Source organism: Mobula birostris, chromosome 3, assembly GCF_030028105.1.
Source record: "Mobula birostris isolate sMobBir1 chromosome 3, sMobBir1.hap1, whole genome shotgun sequence".
Lineage (NCBI taxonomy): Eukaryota > Metazoa > Chordata > Chondrichthyes > Myliobatiformes > Myliobatidae > Mobula > Mobula birostris.
In genome coordinates, this window is record NC_092372.1 from 119,449,656 (window position 1) to 119,469,128 (window position 19,473).

General features: G+C 40.7%; 1 protein-coding gene across 2 annotated transcripts in view; it reads left to right on the forward strand.

Moving 5' to 3' along the window:
• The window catches only part of LOC140195241 (AT-rich interactive domain-containing protein 2-like), a 385,533-nt gene that overhangs the window by 278,970 nt on the left and 87,090 nt on the right, over positions 1 to 19,473 (forward strand). Inside the window, exons 7-8 of one of the 2 annotated variants that reach the window (XM_072253261.1) lie at positions 10,049 to 10,118; positions 18,414 to 18,658. In XM_072253261.1, the coding sequence (XP_072109362.1) occupies positions 10,049 to 10,118; positions 18,414 to 18,658 (315 nt within the window). Of the gene's footprint in view, positions 1 to 10,048; positions 10,119 to 18,410; positions 18,659 to 19,473 lie in introns of both variants that reach the window. The other variant, XM_072253260.1, reaches the window with a different exon arrangement.

Genomic DNA, 19,473 nt, shown 5'->3' on the forward strand with positions numbered 1-19,473 from the left:
TCTTCCAGAAATAGTAGGGGACAGAGGGTCCAGTGAGATGGAGGAACTGAGCGAAATACATGTTAGTAGGGAAGTGGTGTTAGGTAAATTGAAGGTATTGAAAGCAGATAAATCCCCAGGGCCAGATGGTCTGCATCCCAGGGTGCTTAAGGAAGTAGCCCAAGAAATAGTGGATGCATTAGTGATAATTTTTCAAAACTCGTTAGATTCTGGACTAGTTCCTGAGGATTGGAGGGTGGCTAATGTAACTCCACTTTTTAAAAAAGGAGGGAGAGAGAAACCGGGGAATTATAGACCGGTTAGCCTAACGTCGGTGGTGGGGAAACTGCTGGAGTCAGTTATCAAGGATGTGATAACAGCACATTTGGAAAGCGGTGAAATGATCGGACAAAGTCAGCATGGATTTGTGAAAGGAAAATCATGCCTGACGAATCTCATAGAATTTTTTGAGGATGTAACTAGTAGAGTGGATAGGGGAGAACCAGTGGATGTGGTATATTTGGATTTTCAGAAGGCTTTTGACAAGGTCCCACACAGGAGATTAGTGTGCAAACTTAAAGCACACAGTATTGGTGTGGGTGGAGAGTTGGTTAGCAGACAGGAAGCAAAGAGTGGGAATAAACGGGACCTTTTCAGAATGGCAGGCGGTGACTAGTGGGGTACCGCAAGGCTCAGTGCTGGGACCCCAGTTGTTTACAATATATATTAATGACTTGGATGAGGGAATTAAATGCAGCATCTCCAAGTTTGCGGATGACACGAAGCTGGGTGGCAGTGTTAGCTGTGAGGAGGATGCTAAGAGGATGCAGGGTGACTTGGATAGGTTGGGTGAGTGGGCAAATTCATGGCAGATGCAATTTAATGTGGATAAATGTGAAGTTATCCACTTTGGTGGCAAAAATAGGAAAACAGATTATTATCTGAATGGTGGCCGATTAGGAAAAGGGGAGGTGCAACGTGACCTGGGTGTCATTATACACCAGTCATTGAAAGTGGGCATGCAGGTACAGCAGGCGGTGAAAAAGGCGAATGGTATGCTGGCATTTATAGCGAGAGGTTTTGAGTACAGGAGCAGGGAGGTACTACTGCAGTTGTAGAAGGCCTTGGTGAGACCACACCTGGAGTATTGTGTGCAGTTTTGGTCCCCTAATCTGAGGAAAGACATCCTTGCCATAGAGGGAGTACAAAGAAGGTTCACCAGATTGATTCCTGGGATGGCAGGACTTTCATATGAAGAAAGACTGGATGAACTGGGCTTGTACTCGTTGGAATTTAGAAGATTGAGGGAGGATCTGATTGAAACGTATAAGATCCTAAAGGGATTGGACAGGCTAGATGCAGGAAGATTGTTCCCGATGTTGGGGAAGTCCAGAACGAGGGGTCACAGTTTGAGGATAGAGGGGAAGCCTTTTAGGACCGAGATTAGGAAAAACTTCTTCACACAGAGAGTGGTGAATCTGTGGAATTCTCTGCCACAGGAAACAGTTGAGGCCAGTTCATTGGCTATTTTTAAGAGGGAGTTAGATATGGCCCTTGTGGCTACGGGGGTCAGGGGGTATGGAGGGAAGGCTGGGACGGTGTTCTGAGTTGGATGATCAGCCATGATCATAATAAATGGTGGTGCAGGCTCAAAGGGCCGAATGGCCTACTCCTGCACCTATTTTCTATGTTTCTATGTTTCTAATAAGGTCGATTCTTTATTGAACTGCCAAACGATGCCGACTTCTCTGGATCCTTCACTTCGATGAGTTCTTCAGTCTCCCTTCAAAACTGTCGGAATTGAGTAAATTGGCTCTTCCAGCCACAAATCTCCAGTTCAATAGTACAATATCTTGTAAGAGAATGCACCTTCCATTTTAAAAATGAAACTGCGTCACAAAAACAAACACGCAACAGAAACGGAGGTTCTGTTGAAATGTGTGTGTATATATATATATATATATATATATATATATATATAAATATATTAAAAAAAATACCTGGAAATCTACAAACTCAAAAACCAACTGCGTCACTTGGGTCGACCCTTATATAGTCATGGGGCACATGTCATCATGTGACCCCACATCGGTGGGAAAATCACATCAGGTGACCTCCAAAAGTCCATTACATCATTCTCACAAAAAAAACAGATTTCCTTGAGCATGTAACAGTTGTAGAGAAATAATTGTTCCTGAACCTGGTGGTGTGGGATGTAAGGCTTCTGTACCTTTGTCTGATGGTAATAGAAGATGACATGGCCTTGATGGTGGGGTTCACTGACAATGGCTGCTGCTATCTTTTGGAGGCGGTCTGTGAACTGCTTGGTGGTAGGGAGGGCTTAACCTGTGATGCACTGGGCTGTATCCCATCATTTTTTTTTTTTTTTTGAAGCCTTTTCTATTCTTGAGCATAAAAGATTGCACACCTAGTCCATGATACAACCAGTTAGGATACTCTCCACTGTGCATCTACAGAAGTTTGTCAACATTTTTGGCGAAATGCCAATTCTGTGCAAACTTCCAAGAAAGTAGAGGTGCTTTTAAGCCTTCTTCGTGATAACACTTCTGTGCTGGTCTCAGGACAGATGCTCTGATATGACGATACCAAGGAATTTAAAGTTACTTACCCTCTCCTTCTGTTTCCCTTCTGAGGTCTAGCTTATGGACCTCTGGCTTCTTCCAACAAAGGTAATCAGTTCTTTGGTTTTGCTGACATTGGTGCCAGAACAATAACCTCTTACTCACTCAACCGGATTTTCAATCTCCCCTCTGTGTAATGATCCATCACCACCTTTAATTTGTCCGACAATAGTGGTGTCGTCAGCCAACTTAAATATGGCATTAGAGATGTACCAGACCATATAATCATAAGTATAAAGGGAGTAAAAGAGTGTGTGGGAAGTGGGGTGGGGTTAAGTACTCAGCCCTGTGGTGCATATGTGCTGAATAGTGAGTGTGGATGAGTTGTTGTTGACAATCTGTACGAACTAGGTCAGCAGTGAGGATATCAAGGATTCAGTTGCAAAACAAGGTATCGAGGCTCTGGTCTTACAGCTTAGTGATAAGTTTTGAGGGGTGGTGATAATGTTGACTGCTGAGTTGTCATTGGTGTGCATCCTGATGTATGCATCTTTGTTGTCCAGGTGATCCAGAGCTGAGTGAAGAACTAATGAAGTGTCATTGGCTATTGCAAGGGATGATAAAGAAGGTGCCTTCATTGGCCAAGGGATTGACTATAAGGGTTGGCACACCAAGTTGCAGTGTATCAGCTTTGTTTAGCCAATATAAGAATGTTACGAAGTTCTGGTCTCCATTTCATAAAGAATGTAGACCAGAGCTTGGTTTGGAGAGAGTGCAGAAGAGGTTCACTGGAACTTTTGCTGGTTTAGAGAGTATCCGCTATAAGAGAGATTGAACAAGCTTGGATTGCTTTCTCTGGAATGTTAGAGGGTGATTGATGAGCTGACAGACTATATAAAAATGAAAGGCAGAGAAGGGTAGTTAGTCGGTCTTTTGGAAATGGAAAATACAAGAGGGTATAGCTTTAAGTTGAGAGAAGGGAAGTTTAAAGGAGATGTACAAAGCAAGTTTTTTTTGCACAGTTGAGTAACAGGTGACTGGATAGGCTGCAGGGGAGCTGGTGGAAGCAGATACACCAGTGCTGTTTAAGAGTCATTTAGACAGATGTGTGCAGGCAGGTAATGGTGGTTGGGCGGGGGGGCGTGGTGCAGGGGTGGATATACACCATGAGCAGGTAGCCATGTAATTTGAATTGGCATAGACGTAGTCAGCCAAGGGGCCTGTTTCTGTTCTTGTTCTGTATGGTTTTATGTTTTAATAATGCAAAATTACAAATATAACTTCCCACTTTTATCTCTTTGCTTTATCTGCTGTATGAAAGAGCTTAAACGACAGTTTATTTTGGGACTGAAGAGATTATTGCAGTATGTATTATGGGGGGAAAAGGGCAATTTATTTATTTATTTATTGAGAAATAGTGTGGGATAGGTCCTTCCAGCCCTTTGAGCTGTGCCTCCCAACAACCTCCCTCTCCCCAATTTAGTTCTAACCTAATCACAGGACAATTTACAATGATCAATTAACCTACCAGCGGAATGTTTTAGGCCAAGACCCTTCATCAGGACCAGAAAAAAGGTGAGATAGGAGCAGGAAGGTGGGGTGAGAGGAGAAAGAAGTACAAGGTAGTAGGTGATAGGTTTAACTGTGGGGGGAAAGGGGTGAAGTAAAGAACTGGGAAGTTGATTGATGAAAGAGATAAAGGGCTGCAGAAGGGGCAATCTGATTGGCAAGGGTAGAAGACCATAGAAGAAAGGGAAGGGGAGGGAGCACTAGAGGGAGATGATGGGCAAGTAAAGAGATAGGTGAGAGAGGAAAATGGGAAGTGGGGCAATTATTGGAAGTTTGAGAAATCAGTGTTGGAGGCTAGCCAGACAGAACTAAGGTTGTTGTTGCTCCAACCTAAGTGTGGCCCCATCATGGCAGTAGAGGAGGCCATGGACTGCCGTGTCAGAATGAGAAGTAGAATTGAAATGGGTAGCCACCAGGACATCCCTCTTTTTCTGGTGGACAGAGGGTAGGTGCTCAATTAAGTGGTCTTCCTATCTACATTGGGTCTCAACGATATACAGGAAGCCACACCGGGAGCAACGGATACTGTAGAGGAGCCAACAGACTGACAGGTGAATTTCGCCTTACCTGAAAGGACTGTGAATGGTAGTGATGGAAGAGGGGTAGGGGCAGGTGTGGCACTAGTTCCACTTACAAGGATAAGTACCAGGAGGGAGATCAGTGAGGAGCAATGAATGAACAAGGGGGTCATGTAGGGAGCTATCCCTGCCAGAAAGTGGGAGAGAGGGCAAAGTGTGCTTAGTGGTGGGATTCTATTGGAGATGGTGGAAGTTACGGAGAATTATATGCTGTTTCAGAGGCTAGGGGGTGGTAGATAAGGACGAAGAAACTGTCCCTGGTGGAATGGTGTGAGGATGGGGCGAGGGCAGACGTGTGCCAAATGGAAAAGATGCAGATGAGGGCAATGATGATGGTGAAGGAAGTAAAACTCCTTCCTTTGAAGGAGGAGGACATCTCATTAGTTCTGGAGTGCTGAGAATAGATGTGGCAGAGACGGAGGAACTGAGAGAAGGGGTTGGTAGTTTCACAAGTGACAGGGTGGGGCGAGGTGTAGTCCAGGCAGTTGGGAGAATCAGTGAGTTCATAAAGGGTATCAGTAGTATTTTTTTGTGTTTGAACCTACCAACCCATACACCTTTGGACTGTGGGAGGAAACCAGAGCACCAGAGGAAGCCCATGTGGTCACAAAGAATGTACAAACTTCCCAAAGACAGTAGTGGGAACTGAACCCCGTTGCTGGTATTATAAAGCATTGCGCCTACCACCACACTACTATGGAGCACTAAATTGTGGAATATGATCCCCAAATGCTGATAAGTCCCTTACAATAATACAAAAAGAATGTTGCAACGCCCAATGAATTTGAAAACTATTCACCTTCCAATACTCAGTAGACTTTACTACAAATGGGGTACAGCTTTTTTTGGGCGAGTGCATTATTGGCAGTCCAGATAACTTAGTGTAATTGTGAATTGCTGAGCTTGTTGAGAAACCCTGACTATTATTATCCCACTTATTCACGAATGTTGAACTCCTCATGGATTGACCAAGTGCTAATTTCTACTGTTTCCTAGCAGATGCATCAGGGAATTCTGGTGCTGAATCTACTTCAGATTAGGTTTGTTGCTGATTCACTGACTCCAATCATTTTAATAACGTATAGCTTCCAAGGAAGTGGATAAACTTCAGAGTGTTTGCATTTTCTTAAATGAATTGAGTTGAATTAAATGTATTGCTGGCATAGATGTATTTAAATGGATTTAATTCTTTTTAGATTTCAGGTGTTTTAATGTTTATAAGATATTAACCATATTTCATTTTAATAATGTGATTAATTTTGAAAGGCGTTAAGAATCTAGTAAGTGTTTGAGTATTTTCATTCACAAAGCCGCTTGATGGCTGTAAATCTGGCTGTGAAATTTAACCAGCTGTCAGATCTTTTGAGTTGGGTTGCTTTTTCCAACAGGAGGCTCTGCATGTAGCAGAGCCACACAATCTGAGGTGAACTTTAAGGGAAACAATGCTGCAGTAAGTAAGTGATGCTTGGGAAGTGGTAAGCCTGGTTAGTCAATGGGCCAGACAGAAACATTCCTGTATCAGATTCAGCTCTTGAGTATGTTGTTGACTGCTGACAGCAACTAAATTAGGGGTTTACATTTGGGTAAAGAGGAAGATGAGAGTCTAAGCTTTATGACTTGGAGCCTAGTATATTAGGCAAAGGTACTTATTGACTTATTTGTTAGCATTTTCTCATGATGGCAGCCATCAGCTGAGCAATTTGTGATGTGATCTTAAGGAGGCGTGATTCTTAATTATTATTAAAAGTTTTGTAATATATTTAAATTAACTTAAATAATAATTGACATTAATTTAAATATACAAAACTTTTCTGATTAGGTGCTCTGTTCCAAATATAATAGATTATGCTATCAGTTTAGCAATAAAACAAGGATTTTTACAACAGTGATTAGAATTTAATTAGCAAAATAAGAACAAAAGTCTCCCCCTGCTCCCCTTAGCTTCTACATGCAGATTTAAGTACAAAGAGAATTAACTGAAATGTAATCTAAGAAATTTAAGTCGTATCAAAGCAAATAAATGTAGATGCTATGAAAGTTTGAAAATAAAATCAAGAAATGCTGGGAGATACTCAACAGATCAAGAGATATTTGTTACAGGCTAACAGCGTTTCTGAAATATTTACCTGTATTTCTGTATCCACAGGTGGTGCTTCACCTGCTGAGTATTTGCTGTATTTTTTGTTTTAAATTGAGTTTTAAGTTCTCTTGACCTTCAGATTGTATAAACTAGGAGTTTATATTCTGTAAGGAACCTATTACTGATGTTTTGCCCTGAAACTAATCACACATAATACAGTTCCATTACAAGTAAAACATCTGCCAACTGGTGAATTTCTCTGTGTGGAGATCAGACAGCAGTACTTACCTGTACATGGAAGGAATATGAGGAATAGGAGCTTCCAGCTGGATCACAATTAACATTGCATAATTGCCAGCTTTGTGTTTTTAACTTCAAAGTGAGCCTACCTGATTTGAAAATAGACTGCCATATTTTATTTTATATACAGTACGGTGCTCTATGGGGCATTTTGGTGTCACACTAATCAGTCAAGTAACTTAATCAAGGTGTCTGGATAAACAATCCCATTATGATAACTGTGGAAGTTAAAATTGGATTTGCCTTTTTTAAAAACAATATATGTGCAGAATTTGTGACAAAGCAGCCTATTGACTCTCACAGCTATCTGGAGCCTACTGACTCTCAGAGCTATCTGGACTATTCCTCTTCTCACCCTGTATCTTGCAAAAATGCCATCCCCTTCTCGCAATTCCTCTGTCTCCGCCGCATCTGCTCTCAGGATGAGGCTTTTCATTCCAGGACGAGGGAGATGTCCTCCTTTTTTAAAGAAAGGGGCTTCTTTTCCTCCACCATCAACTCTGCTCTCAAACGCATCTCCCCCATTTCACACACATCTGCTCTCACTCCATCCTCCTGCCACCTCACTAGGAATAGGGTTCCCCTGGTCCTCACCTACCACCCCACCAGCCTCCGGGTCCAACATATTATTCTCCGTAACTTCCGCCACCTCCAACGGGATCCCACCACTAAGCACATCTTTCCCTCCCCCCCCCCCAGCTTTCTGCAGGGATCGCTCCCACGCAACTCCCTTGTCCATTCGTCCCCCCCCCCCATCCCTCCCCACTGATCTCTCTCCTGGCGCTTATCCTTGTAAGCAGAACAAGTGCTACACATGCCCTTACACTTCCTCCCTTACCACCATTCAGGGCCCCAGACAGTCCTTCCAGGTGAGGCGACACTTCACCTGTGAGTCAGCTGGGGTGATATACTGCGTCCGGTGCTCCTGATGTGGCCTTCTATATATTGGCGAGACCCGACGCAGACTGGGAGATCATTTTGCTGAACACCTACTCTCTGTCTGCCAGAGAAAGCCGGTTCTCCCAGTGGCCACACATTTTAATTCCATATCCCATTCCCATTCTGATATGTCTATCCACAGCTCCTCTACTGTAAAGATGCAGCCACACTCAGGTTGGAGGATCAACACCTTATATTCCGTCTGGGTAGCCTCCAACCTGATGGCATGAACATTGACTTCTCTAACTTCTGCTAATGCCCCATCTCCCCCTCGTACCCCATCCGTTATTTATTTATATACACACACTCTTTCTCTCTCTCTCCTTTTTCTCCCTCTGTCCCTCTGGCTATACTGCTTGCCCATCCTCTGGGTTTTTCCCCCCCTCCCCCTTTTCCTTCTCCCTGGGCCTCCTGTCCCATGATCCTCTCATATCCCTTTTGCCAATCAACTGTCCAGCTCTTGGCTCCATCCCTCCCCCTCCTGTCTTCTCCTATCATTTTGGATCTCCCCCTCCCCCTCCCACTTTCAAATCTCTTACTAACTCTTCCTTCAGTTAGTCCTGACGAAGGGTCTCAGCCCGAAACGTCGACTGTACCTCTTCCTAGAGATGCTGCCTGGTCTGCTGCGTTCACCAGCAACGTTGATGTGTGTTGCTTGAATTTCTAGCATCTGCAGAATTCCTCGTGTTGATGTTTCCAAGTTTGCTGATGATACAAAACTAGGTGGGATTTTGAGTAGGAAGAAGGATGTAAAGAATCTTCAAGGAAATACAAACTGAGTGAGTGGCCAGGACAATGAGCGATGTAATACAGTGTGGAAAAATGAGACGTTATCTACTTTGTGCCCAAAACGGACAACATCAGATTATTTTTTTAAATGTTGAGTGATTTGGGTGATCTTCATTTTTGAAAGGACCTAGCTGTCCAGGTACACAACTTGCTTAAAGCTAAATGCAGGTGCAGTCAAGCGATTAGGACAGCAAATACTGTATTAGCTTTTATTAAAGTACATTTGAGTACAGAAATACGGATATCCAACTGCAATTATATAGGACTTGCACAGGGAATATTTTTAAATTCTGAATGCCTTTCCAAAAAGGATATTCTAGGCTTAGAGAAAGTTCAGTGAAGATTCACTAACTAGTTCCAAGGATAATGGGTTTGTTGTAGGAGAGATTGAGCAGAGGTTAGAAGAATAAGAGAAGAGTTTATTGGAAGTTAGAATTATTGTAGGATACAGTAGACTGGATACAGGTCTATTGTCTTCTGTTATCAGATTCCTTCTTCAGCCATTTGCTTCCCCTAGCTATCACTTCTCTTATTATTCCTTACCCCTCCCCCTCCCACTCCCTCACCCTCCTGCCTTCCCCCTCTAGATCCACCAATTACCTGCTCCTGCTTCTCCCTGTCCCGCTATTCTACTGTTATTTTGGCCTGCCCCTTTCCTTTCAGTCCTGATGAAGTATTGCGGCCCAAAACATCAACTGTTCATCTTCCTCCAGAGATGCTGCCTGGCCTGAGTTCCTCCTGAATTTTGTGTGTGCATCCAGATTTCTAGCATCTGCAGTGTCTCTGTGTCCCTTGTTATGAAGTTCACTCTGCCATCAAAATATGCAATTTGTTAAATTGTATCAAACCATTTAGTATTTTTTTTAAATGATAGCTTTTTATAGTGAAATTTGTTCTATTAGTTATATTACATTTTACTTTGTTTACCCAATTTGGAGTTCTTTGCATTAACCATGTGTACGGAAATGTGTAATTTTGTCACTTAGCTGAATGTTTAATATTATATATTTTTTAAGTACACGATGCATTAAAGAATTTTTAAGAGGTCTGATTTTGGAAAACTAAATTTGCTTAAAGTTTAAGTTTCAATGTAAAACAAAGGTTAAAAAGGAAATTTATAACGTAAACATTAATATATGAATGCATTCACTTTGGAAACTGAAATAGTTGGAATGATTTATATCTAACATGGTGGTATCCTGAAAATACTAAACTCAGAAAATTGTTAACAGTTTTGGAAAGATACTGTTGAAGACCAAGAAGTCCGGGAGCTCGTTGGAGATAAAAATCACAAATCTAAAGGTAAGACAGAGTTGATAAATAGCAATGGCGATGGCAAAAATAAACAGTTAAACAATACAGGTCAACAGTCCTAAAGGTTTATGAGCATTTGCTCAACAGTCTCTTGTGTTGTAAGGTAAAAATTTTACTTGGAAAGGAATCCTGTGTAGGAATGTATCTTATAAAATAGAAGTCTTTAGAACTAGATCCATTAATGGAGAAAATCAGTTTAGAATGTGTTGATTAAGGATCAGGATCAGGTTTAATATCTCTGGCATATGGGGTGTTAACTTTGCAGCAGCAGTACAATGCAATACATGATAATATAGAAGCTGTTCCTGAATCGTTGAGTGTGTGCCTTCAGGCTCCTGTACCCTCCTACCTGATGGTAACACTGAGAAGAGGGCATGTTATGTTGGTGGAGGTTCAAGAAGAGGCTTTTGCAATAACACCCTGCCTTGATGGGATGAAGGCTAAAAACAGTGGAGCAATATTTGAGAGGTATTAAGATATATTTTAGATCATAAGACATAGGAGCAGAATTAAGTCATTTTCCCACTGAGCCTGCTCTGCCATTTGATTGAAGCTGATTGATTTACCTTCTCAACTCCATTCTTCTTGCCTTCTCCCCATAACCTTTGATGCTTTCCCTATATAAGGAAATCATGCTGACCTTGGCCTACTTTATCATGTGCCTCCAAGTTCAATGAAACCTCATCCTTAATAATGGACTCCAACTTCTTCTCAATCATTGAAGTTGGACTACCTGGCATATAATTTCCTGCATTTTGCCTTCCTCCTTTCTTGAAGAGGGAAGTGACATTTGCAACTTTCCAGTCTTCCAGAACCATTCCAGAATTTAGTGATTCTTGAAAGATCATTACTAATGCCTCCACAATCTCTTTAGTTACCTCTTTTAAAACTCTCGGGTATAGTCCACCTGGTCCAGGTGACTTATCCACCTTCAGACCCTCAGCTTCACAAGTAATTTCTCTTTAGTAATTGTGATTACACTTACTTCTGCCCCTGACACACTCAAATTTCTGGCATGCTGCGAGTGTCTTCCACAGTGAAGACTGACACAAAACATGTACTCAGTTTGTTCGCCATTTCTTTGGCCCCCATGCTTACCTCTCCAGTAATTTGAAGTTCACACTTAATTCTCTTGTGCACTTTATATATCTGAAAAAGTTTCTGATATCCTCTTTTTATATTATTGGCTGACTTACTTCATATTTCATCTTTTCTCGCAGCATGGTAACATAACGCTTAGTGCTAAGCTTTCCAGCTTCAGTGATCAGGGTTCAATTCCCATCGTTGTCTGTAAGAAGTTTCACGCCATGGATGTTCTCTGCCTTAACTGTGCGAGTTTCCTGTTGGTGCTCCAGTTGCTTCCCACATTGCAAAGACATAAGAATTATGATAAAGATGGATAAAGTTGGTGCAGGAAGCACATCCTTGTATTGTGTTGGACATTGATGCAAAAATACATTTCACTCTAAGGTTCGACGTTTCAATGTACATGTGAGAAATAATGGTAATCTATTGCTTTTTTAGTTACATTCTGTTTTTAAATCTTGCCAATCCTCACATTAATTTTCCAATTTTCACTTGCTTATCTTCACACCAATTTTTGCTGTATTATATACCCTCTTTTAGACCATAAGATATAGGAGCTGAAATAGGCCATTTGGCCTATTGAGTTTGCTCCGTCATTCAATCAATTCTTCCAGTCATCCCCACTCCCCTACCTTTTCCCTATACAAGGACCTATCTGTCTCTGCCTTAAATACATCCAAAGACTTAGCCTCCACAGCTGCTCATGGCAACAAATTCCACAGATTTACCACCCTGTGACTAAAGTAATTTCCCACATCTCTGTTCTAAATGGACGTCCTTCAATCCTGAAGTCGTGCCCTCTTGTCCTAGACTCCCCTACTGTGGGAAATAACTTTGCCATATCTAATCTGTACAGGCCTTTTAACATTCTAAATGTTTCTAGGAGGTCCCCCCTCATTCTCCTGAACTGCAGAAATTACAGCCCAAGAGCTGGTAGATGTTCCTCATACGGTAACCTTTTCATTCCTGGAATCGTTCTGGTGAATCTTCTCTGAATTCTCTCCAAAGTCAGTATATCCTTTCTAAAATGAGACCAAAACTGCACACAATGCTCCAAGTGTGGTCTCACGAGTGCCTTACAGAGCCTCAACATCACATCCCTGCCCTTATATTCTATAGTACCTCTAGAAATGAATGCCAACATTACATTCACCTTCTTCACCATCGACTCAACTTGGAGGTTAACCTTTAAGGTATCCTGCACAAGGACTCCCAAGTCCCTTTGCATTTTGAATTCTTTCCCCATCTAAATAATAGTCTGCCCATTTATTTCTTCCACCAAAGTGCATGACCATATACTTTCCAACATTGTATTTCACTTGCCACTTCTTTGCCCATTCCCCTGAACTATCTAAGTCTCTCTGCAGGCTCGCTGTTTCCTCAATGCTACCCATTCCTCCACCTGTCTTTGTATCATCAGAAAATTTAGACACAAATCCATTAATCCCATAATCCAAATCATTGACATACATCGTAAAAAGCACCGATCCCTGTGGAACTCCACTGGTAACTGGCAGCCAGCCAGAATAAGATCCCTTTATTCCCACTTTCTGTTTTCTGCTGATCAGCCAATGCTCCACCCATGCTAGTAACTTCCCTGTAATTCCATGGGCTCCTATCTTGTTAAGCAGCCTCATGTGCGGCACCTTGTCAAAGACCTTCTGAAAATCCAAGTACACCACATCTACTGTATCCCCTTTGTCTACCCTGCTTCTTATGTCCTCAAAAAAATTGCAGCAGGTTAGTCAGGCAGGACTCTCCTTTCAGGAAACCATACTGCCTTTCACCTATCTTGTGTCTCCAGGTGCTCCGTAATCTCATCCCTAACAATCGATTCCAAAAACTTCCCAATCACTGATATCAGGCTAACAGGTCTATAGTTTCTTTTCTGCTGCTTCCCATCCTTCTTAAATAGCAGAGGAACATTTGCAATTTTCCAGTCATCTGGTACAATGCCAGAATCTTATCCATTCTAGAACAATCATCGTTAATGCCTCCAATCTCTCTTTTACCCTTTATATGCTTAAAAAAGCTTTTAGTATCTTCTTTGATATTAGTCAGCTTCCTTCCTTTCTAATGACCTTCTTAGTTTCCTTCTGCAAGTTTTTAAAAGCTTCCCAATCCTCTCTCTTCCCAGTAGCTTTGGCTTCCTTGTATGCCCTCTCTTTTGCTTTTACTTTGGCTCTGACTTCAGTTGTCAGCCATGGTAGTGTCCTTCTTCCATTTGAAAATTTCTTCTTATTTGGAATGTATCTGTCTTGCACTTCGCTTATTTCTTGCAGAAACTCCAGCCATGGCTGCTCTGCTGTCCTTCCTGCTAGTATCTCTTTCCAGTTCCCCTCATGCCATTGTAATTTCCCTTATTCCATTGAATTACTCACACATTTTGCTTTTATGGTGTCTTTTATTTGTCAGCCACATTTGCTTCACTTTCCATTTAGAATGCTGCTGCTTTGAGAATGTACCAATCCTGTATCTTTTGAATTACTTCCAAAAACTTTGGCCTTTGCTGCTCTATTGTCATCATTGCTAGTGCTCTTTCCAACCAACTTTGGCCAGCTTCTATATCATGCCTCTGTAGTTATCTTTACTCATATGTAATACTGACTCATATAATTTTAGCTTCTCCATCAAACTGCAGAGTGAATTCTATCTTACTACGATCTCTGCCTTGTAAAGGTTCTATTACCTTGGGCTCCCTAATCAAATCTGGTTCATTACAAAACACTCTATCTATTTTTGCCTTTTCTCTAGTGGGCTCAACCATAACCTGCTCTAAAAAGCCATCTCATAGACATTGTACAAATTCCTTCTCTTGGGATCTAGCATCAAATTGACTTTTAAGAATCTACCTGCATACTGAAATCCTCTATATCCTTCATAATATTACCCTTTTTACATGTCTTTTCTATCTCCTCTTGTAAATTGTACTCCATCTCCTGGCTACTGTTCGGAGGCCTGTATATAACACCCATCAGGGTCTTTTTACCCTTGTGGTTTCTTAACTCTATACCGACAAGGAGTCTACATGGTCTGATCTTGTGCCACTTCTTTCTAAGGAATTGATTTCAGTTTTTACCAGCAAACCTTCCTGCCTACCTGCCTGTCCTTTGAATGCAATGTGTGTCCTTGGATGTTAAGGTCTCAGCTGTAATCTTCTTTCAACCACGATTCTGTGATTCCCACAACATCATACTTGCCAATTTCTATCTGTGGTACAAGATGATCTACCTTATTCTGTATACTGTGTGCATTTAAGTGTAACACTTTCACCCCTGTATTTACCACCCTTCTTTTCAATTTTGTCTCCAGTTGCCTGAATTAAATTTTATACCTTTCTAAACTTTTTTGTCTTTATTCTAGAAACTTTAGTAACCTGTCCTGCACTCTCCTTCCCTTTTACTTTATCCATATTTTTCAAAGCTGTTGAACTCACCACTCCTAATATTTAGTTTAAAGCCCTATCCAAACCCCTGATTATGTGATTCACCAGTACCCTGATCCCGCATAGTTGAAGTAGAGTCTGTCCCATCGGAACAGCTCCCTTCTTCCCCACTACTGGTGCCAGTGTACCATGAATTCAAACTCACTTCTACCAGACCAATCTTTGAACCATGCACTTAGCTCTCTGATTTTATTAACCCTGTGCCAATTTGCATAATCCAGAGATGATTAATTTTCTGGGTCTGCATCTTAATTTGCCTCTATCTGCTCAAATTCCCTCAGCAGAACCTCTTTCCTTGTTCTTCCTACATCGTTGAAACAATGCAATTGGATCTTCCCCCAAATCCTCTGCAGGTCAGATGAAATGTTCTGAACCCAGGTACCAGACAAGCAACACAGCCTTCGGGACTCTCGATCCTTGCAACAGAGAATTGTCTCTCTTTTCCTGACTACTATCCCCAGTTACAACTACATTTTTCTTCTCTCCTCCCTCTTGAATGGCTCCCTGAACCCTGGTGCCATGGTTTAGTTGTTCATTCTTTCTAGAGCCACCACTCTCATCCTCACAGGAAGAAGCAAACTCAGAACTGCCGAACGAGCTCAAGGGCTGAGGTTTCTCTGGTATTACCTCTTGGATCCACCCACCTGCTTCACTTGCAGTCAGCCCTCTTGTTCCTGGCCACAGACTGAATTTGAAGCAGTTAATCTCATGATTGTGACTGCCTTTCTGGACTAATTAGGCGAAACAAGAAAATTGGAGTCATTTTATGTTAAGAATGAAATGAATGCTGAATTTTGTTTGAAAAATGTAAATTGTAGCAGATGTAGCGTGGTAGCTCCACCTATTGACAGAAAGCCACAGAGCATTTTAAAATTAGAAAGAAAGGGAAAAGATTATGGTTAACATTATAGCACTCAGCATCAGAAACAATGTGTTTAATCTCATTAATATTTTAAGTATGATTACATGTTGAAAAATTGATTTAGGTTTCATAAAATTTATATTTATTTTTGTAGCCATATATTAATCAGTCTTGTATAGGTATTGCTTATTAAATAGAGATTCTGCTAGACATATTTATATTCTAGAAGGTGCTCCAAATTATATTGAAACAGTTGGTGCCAGTTGTTTGTACAGAATGTGTTTTGTAACACTGGTAGTAGTAAAGGGCCTGTGTACTTCATAAGCCACAATTGTGGCAGTCCTTTGTTCAACCTGCTGCTTGATTCGTTGTTCAGTGCGAGTGAAGTTGGAGCTGAAGAGCTTATCCACCTTTGATAATGTATCTTTCGTAGAAAAATTATCAAATGTTCATTCCAATGAGCATTTTCTACCTGAGAGGACAAATGGCTTAATGACAATATTTGTGTTATACCTACTACTTGGAGATATCTGAATGAACAGATGCCATGAAGATCAGTGGGATGATAATATGAAGGGTAGTCTTGGGCTACAAAGTGATTATTGATGTATTGGTGAAATGGGCTGAGAAATGGCAGTTGGAATTTAATTCTGATAAATATGAGTGATAGATTTTGGGAGTACTAATGAGGCTAGGACATACATCATAAGTAGAAAGACTAAGGGCCTAGGAAGTATAGAGGAACAAAGGGACGTTGACATACAAGTCCAGAAATCCTTGAAGGTGGCAGCACAGATAGGTAACCTAGTTAAGAAGACGTGGGGTTCTGGACTTCCTTACTTGGGGCATAGAATAAATTAATAGGAAGATTATGCTCTAACTTTATAAAACATGGGTTAAACCTCAAAGTTCAACTTAAATTTATTATCAAAGTACATAGATGTCACCATATACAATGTTGAAATTCATTCTCTTGCAGGCATATTCAATAAATCCATAATAGAATCAATGAAATATTGCACTTAGTTGGACATTCAGCCCATGTGCAAAGAACAACAAACTGTGCAAATACAAAAAGAAAGAAATAATAGTAATAAATAAGCAATAAATATTGAGAACATGAGAGTGCTTGAAAGTGACTCAGTAGGTTGTGGGAACATTTCAATGATGGGGCAAGTGAAGCAGAGTGAAGTTATCCCCTTTGTTTACGAGCTTGATTGTTCAGGGGTAATAACCGTTCTTAAACCTAGTAGTGTGAGTCGTGAGGCTCCTGTACCTTCTTCCTAATGGCAGCAGTGTGAAGAGAGATTGACTTGGATGGTGGGTCCCTGATGATGCCCTCCTGGGGCAACCCTTCTTGTAGATGTGCTCAATGGTGGGGAGGACTATACCTATGATGAACTGAGCCCTATCCATTACTTTTTGTAGGATTTTCCATTCAAGGGCATTGGTGTTTCCATATCGGGCTGTGATTCGGTGAGCCAGTCAATATACTCGCCAACACACATCTGTAGAAGCTTGTCAAAGCTTTAGGCTTCAGTTGGGGACAGCATGCAATTCTGGTCACCGCACTATATAGGAAGCAAGTGATAGCGCTGGAATGTGTGCAATGAGGATACACTGTTAAGTTATCTGGAATGGAGTGTTTTAGTTACAAGGAGTGACCAGAGAGGTCGTTTGTTTTCCCTAGATGGAGGAGGTTAAGAGGGGACATGATAGAGGCATATAAAAATAATAGGGGCATACATCAAGTATACTGTGGGATTTTTTTTGCCATTATCAGAGATGAATATAACTAAAAGATAAAGAGTTAATATAAAGGGTAAGATCTTTGTAGGAGATCTGAGGGGGAGGCTTTCAGCCAGAAAGTGGTAAGAATCTGGAATGCACTGCCAGAGTGGGTGATGGAATAAGAGTTGCTGACAGTTTACAAGTGTCCAAAGAGCATTTAAATTGCCTAGGCAGAGAAGGCTATGGAACAAATGCTGAAAGATGGGATTACTGTGAATGAGTGCCCACTGGTCAGTGTGGACTTCGGGCTGACTGACCTGTTTCCCTGCTGTATGACTCGTGAAAGATAGCCACTCTGCATCTCCCTTTTCCCTTCTCTGTGGAAGGTGTTTGGATGTAACTTGATGACCTGATATGACTGATATTGTGAAGTGTTGCTGTCTTTAGAAGCATACATCTACAATACAGAGTGGCGCTATACAATATTTACACTTCTATCAGTTTTTACATTTTGCATGTGGATAGGATGTTAGCTATTCAAGATTGATCAGCTCCAGTGCAAGCTGCTAATTCAGTATAGTCCTAATTACATCCATTATTCTCTGAAATTAAAAATGCTAAATCTTAAGAGAAGGCTCAAATTGAATTAAAAAAAAGTATAGACAAGATTTTTTCCCTCATTTTCTGTATGTTTGGTGTAGAATTAGAACTGTATATGGTTAACACGTAGGTCCTTCTACCAGTCGTATCTGTCAGACTCTGTGCAATCAATCGCCCTTTATGTTACTGCTCTTTTTGACATGTATCTCCCTTGATGAAAATAATTTGTGCATTTACTACATATAGGAAATTGTAACTGATTCCATAAAATTGACGTGGTGTACTTTATTGACTTTTGTTTGTAAGTGAGTTAAAAGAACAAATATTAAATGCATTGTGATAATTCCCCATAATGGGATGTATGGTATTTAAATTGTTTTAACACCTTTTTTTTTTAATCATTTGTGTTGTGGTAATGAAAGAATAATATAATTTTATATTCGAATTAATGCTTCTTAGCAAAGATGTCAAAATATTTATTTCATACTGTTCAATAATGGCCTTGGATGTCAAAATGATGGAAAAAACTTTGTTCCATTGTTTGCCTCAACACTAGAAGCTGCTAGCGATGATGGACGGGACTCTGTCTTGTTCCACCCTCCACAGAAATTGGGAATCAATGACCTGGAAGGACAAAGGGTGTTGCAGATAGCTGTTATTATCCACAATTTGTCCATGGAAGAAGGGAATGCCAAGTTACTAGCTAACCGAACGTGCCTGAGGTTTCTGCTGCTATGTGCTCACAGTAAACACGTATCACTTAAGCAAATGGGATTGGATACATTGGGAAATGTAATGGCAGAGGTAAGATTTTTCTCAGAAATTTCATTAGTAGATGGAGCTGCTCCATGTTGAATATGTTGCAATTGTAGAATGTGAATGTTAATTATTGTTTGGGCCTCAAAATATCTCTCTCTATTTTTTTGAGCCCCAGAAATATTTGCATTTGTGCTACATAACAAATAGACTAACATTGGAAATGATGGATTATTTAAGCTGAACATTTGCATGAAGCAGCATTTGATGGGCAAATTGATTCTATCACCACCATTTATTTGATTTCCTGATAAAATAGTGAAAGATGTTGAGATACCAGTGTACTAACTTCTCAATACTTATAATATGGTCAATCCACATCCAAGTTTTTCAGATTAGGGTGAGGAAGATGATTTAAATAATTTGGATAACTAAGGACATTAGTTATCTTTAATTTGTTAATTTGAAGAAAAACTTTTACCATGGTGAGGCAGTGATAGGAATTTTAATGTTTTGTGTTTCACAAATCATCTGTTAGGTTTCTGATCTCTAAATTACTTTAATTAAAGAGCATTTGAGGTAATTTGCATTTAAGATTCTTCAATTAATTGAATTCATCCATAGAACACAGATTTCTGAGTATGGCATTGCATCTGGTTGGCTTTCCTGGGGAGAAATGAGCTTCTTGTATGTTATAAAGAAGAGAAAATCTGCAGATGCTGGAAATCCAAGTAACATACACAAAATGCTGGAGGAACTCAGCAGGCTAGGCAGCATCTATGGAAAATTGTGTTTTCAACTTTGACAGTACTCTTCTCCATAGATGCTGCCTGGCCTGCTTAGTTCCTCCAGCATTTTATGTC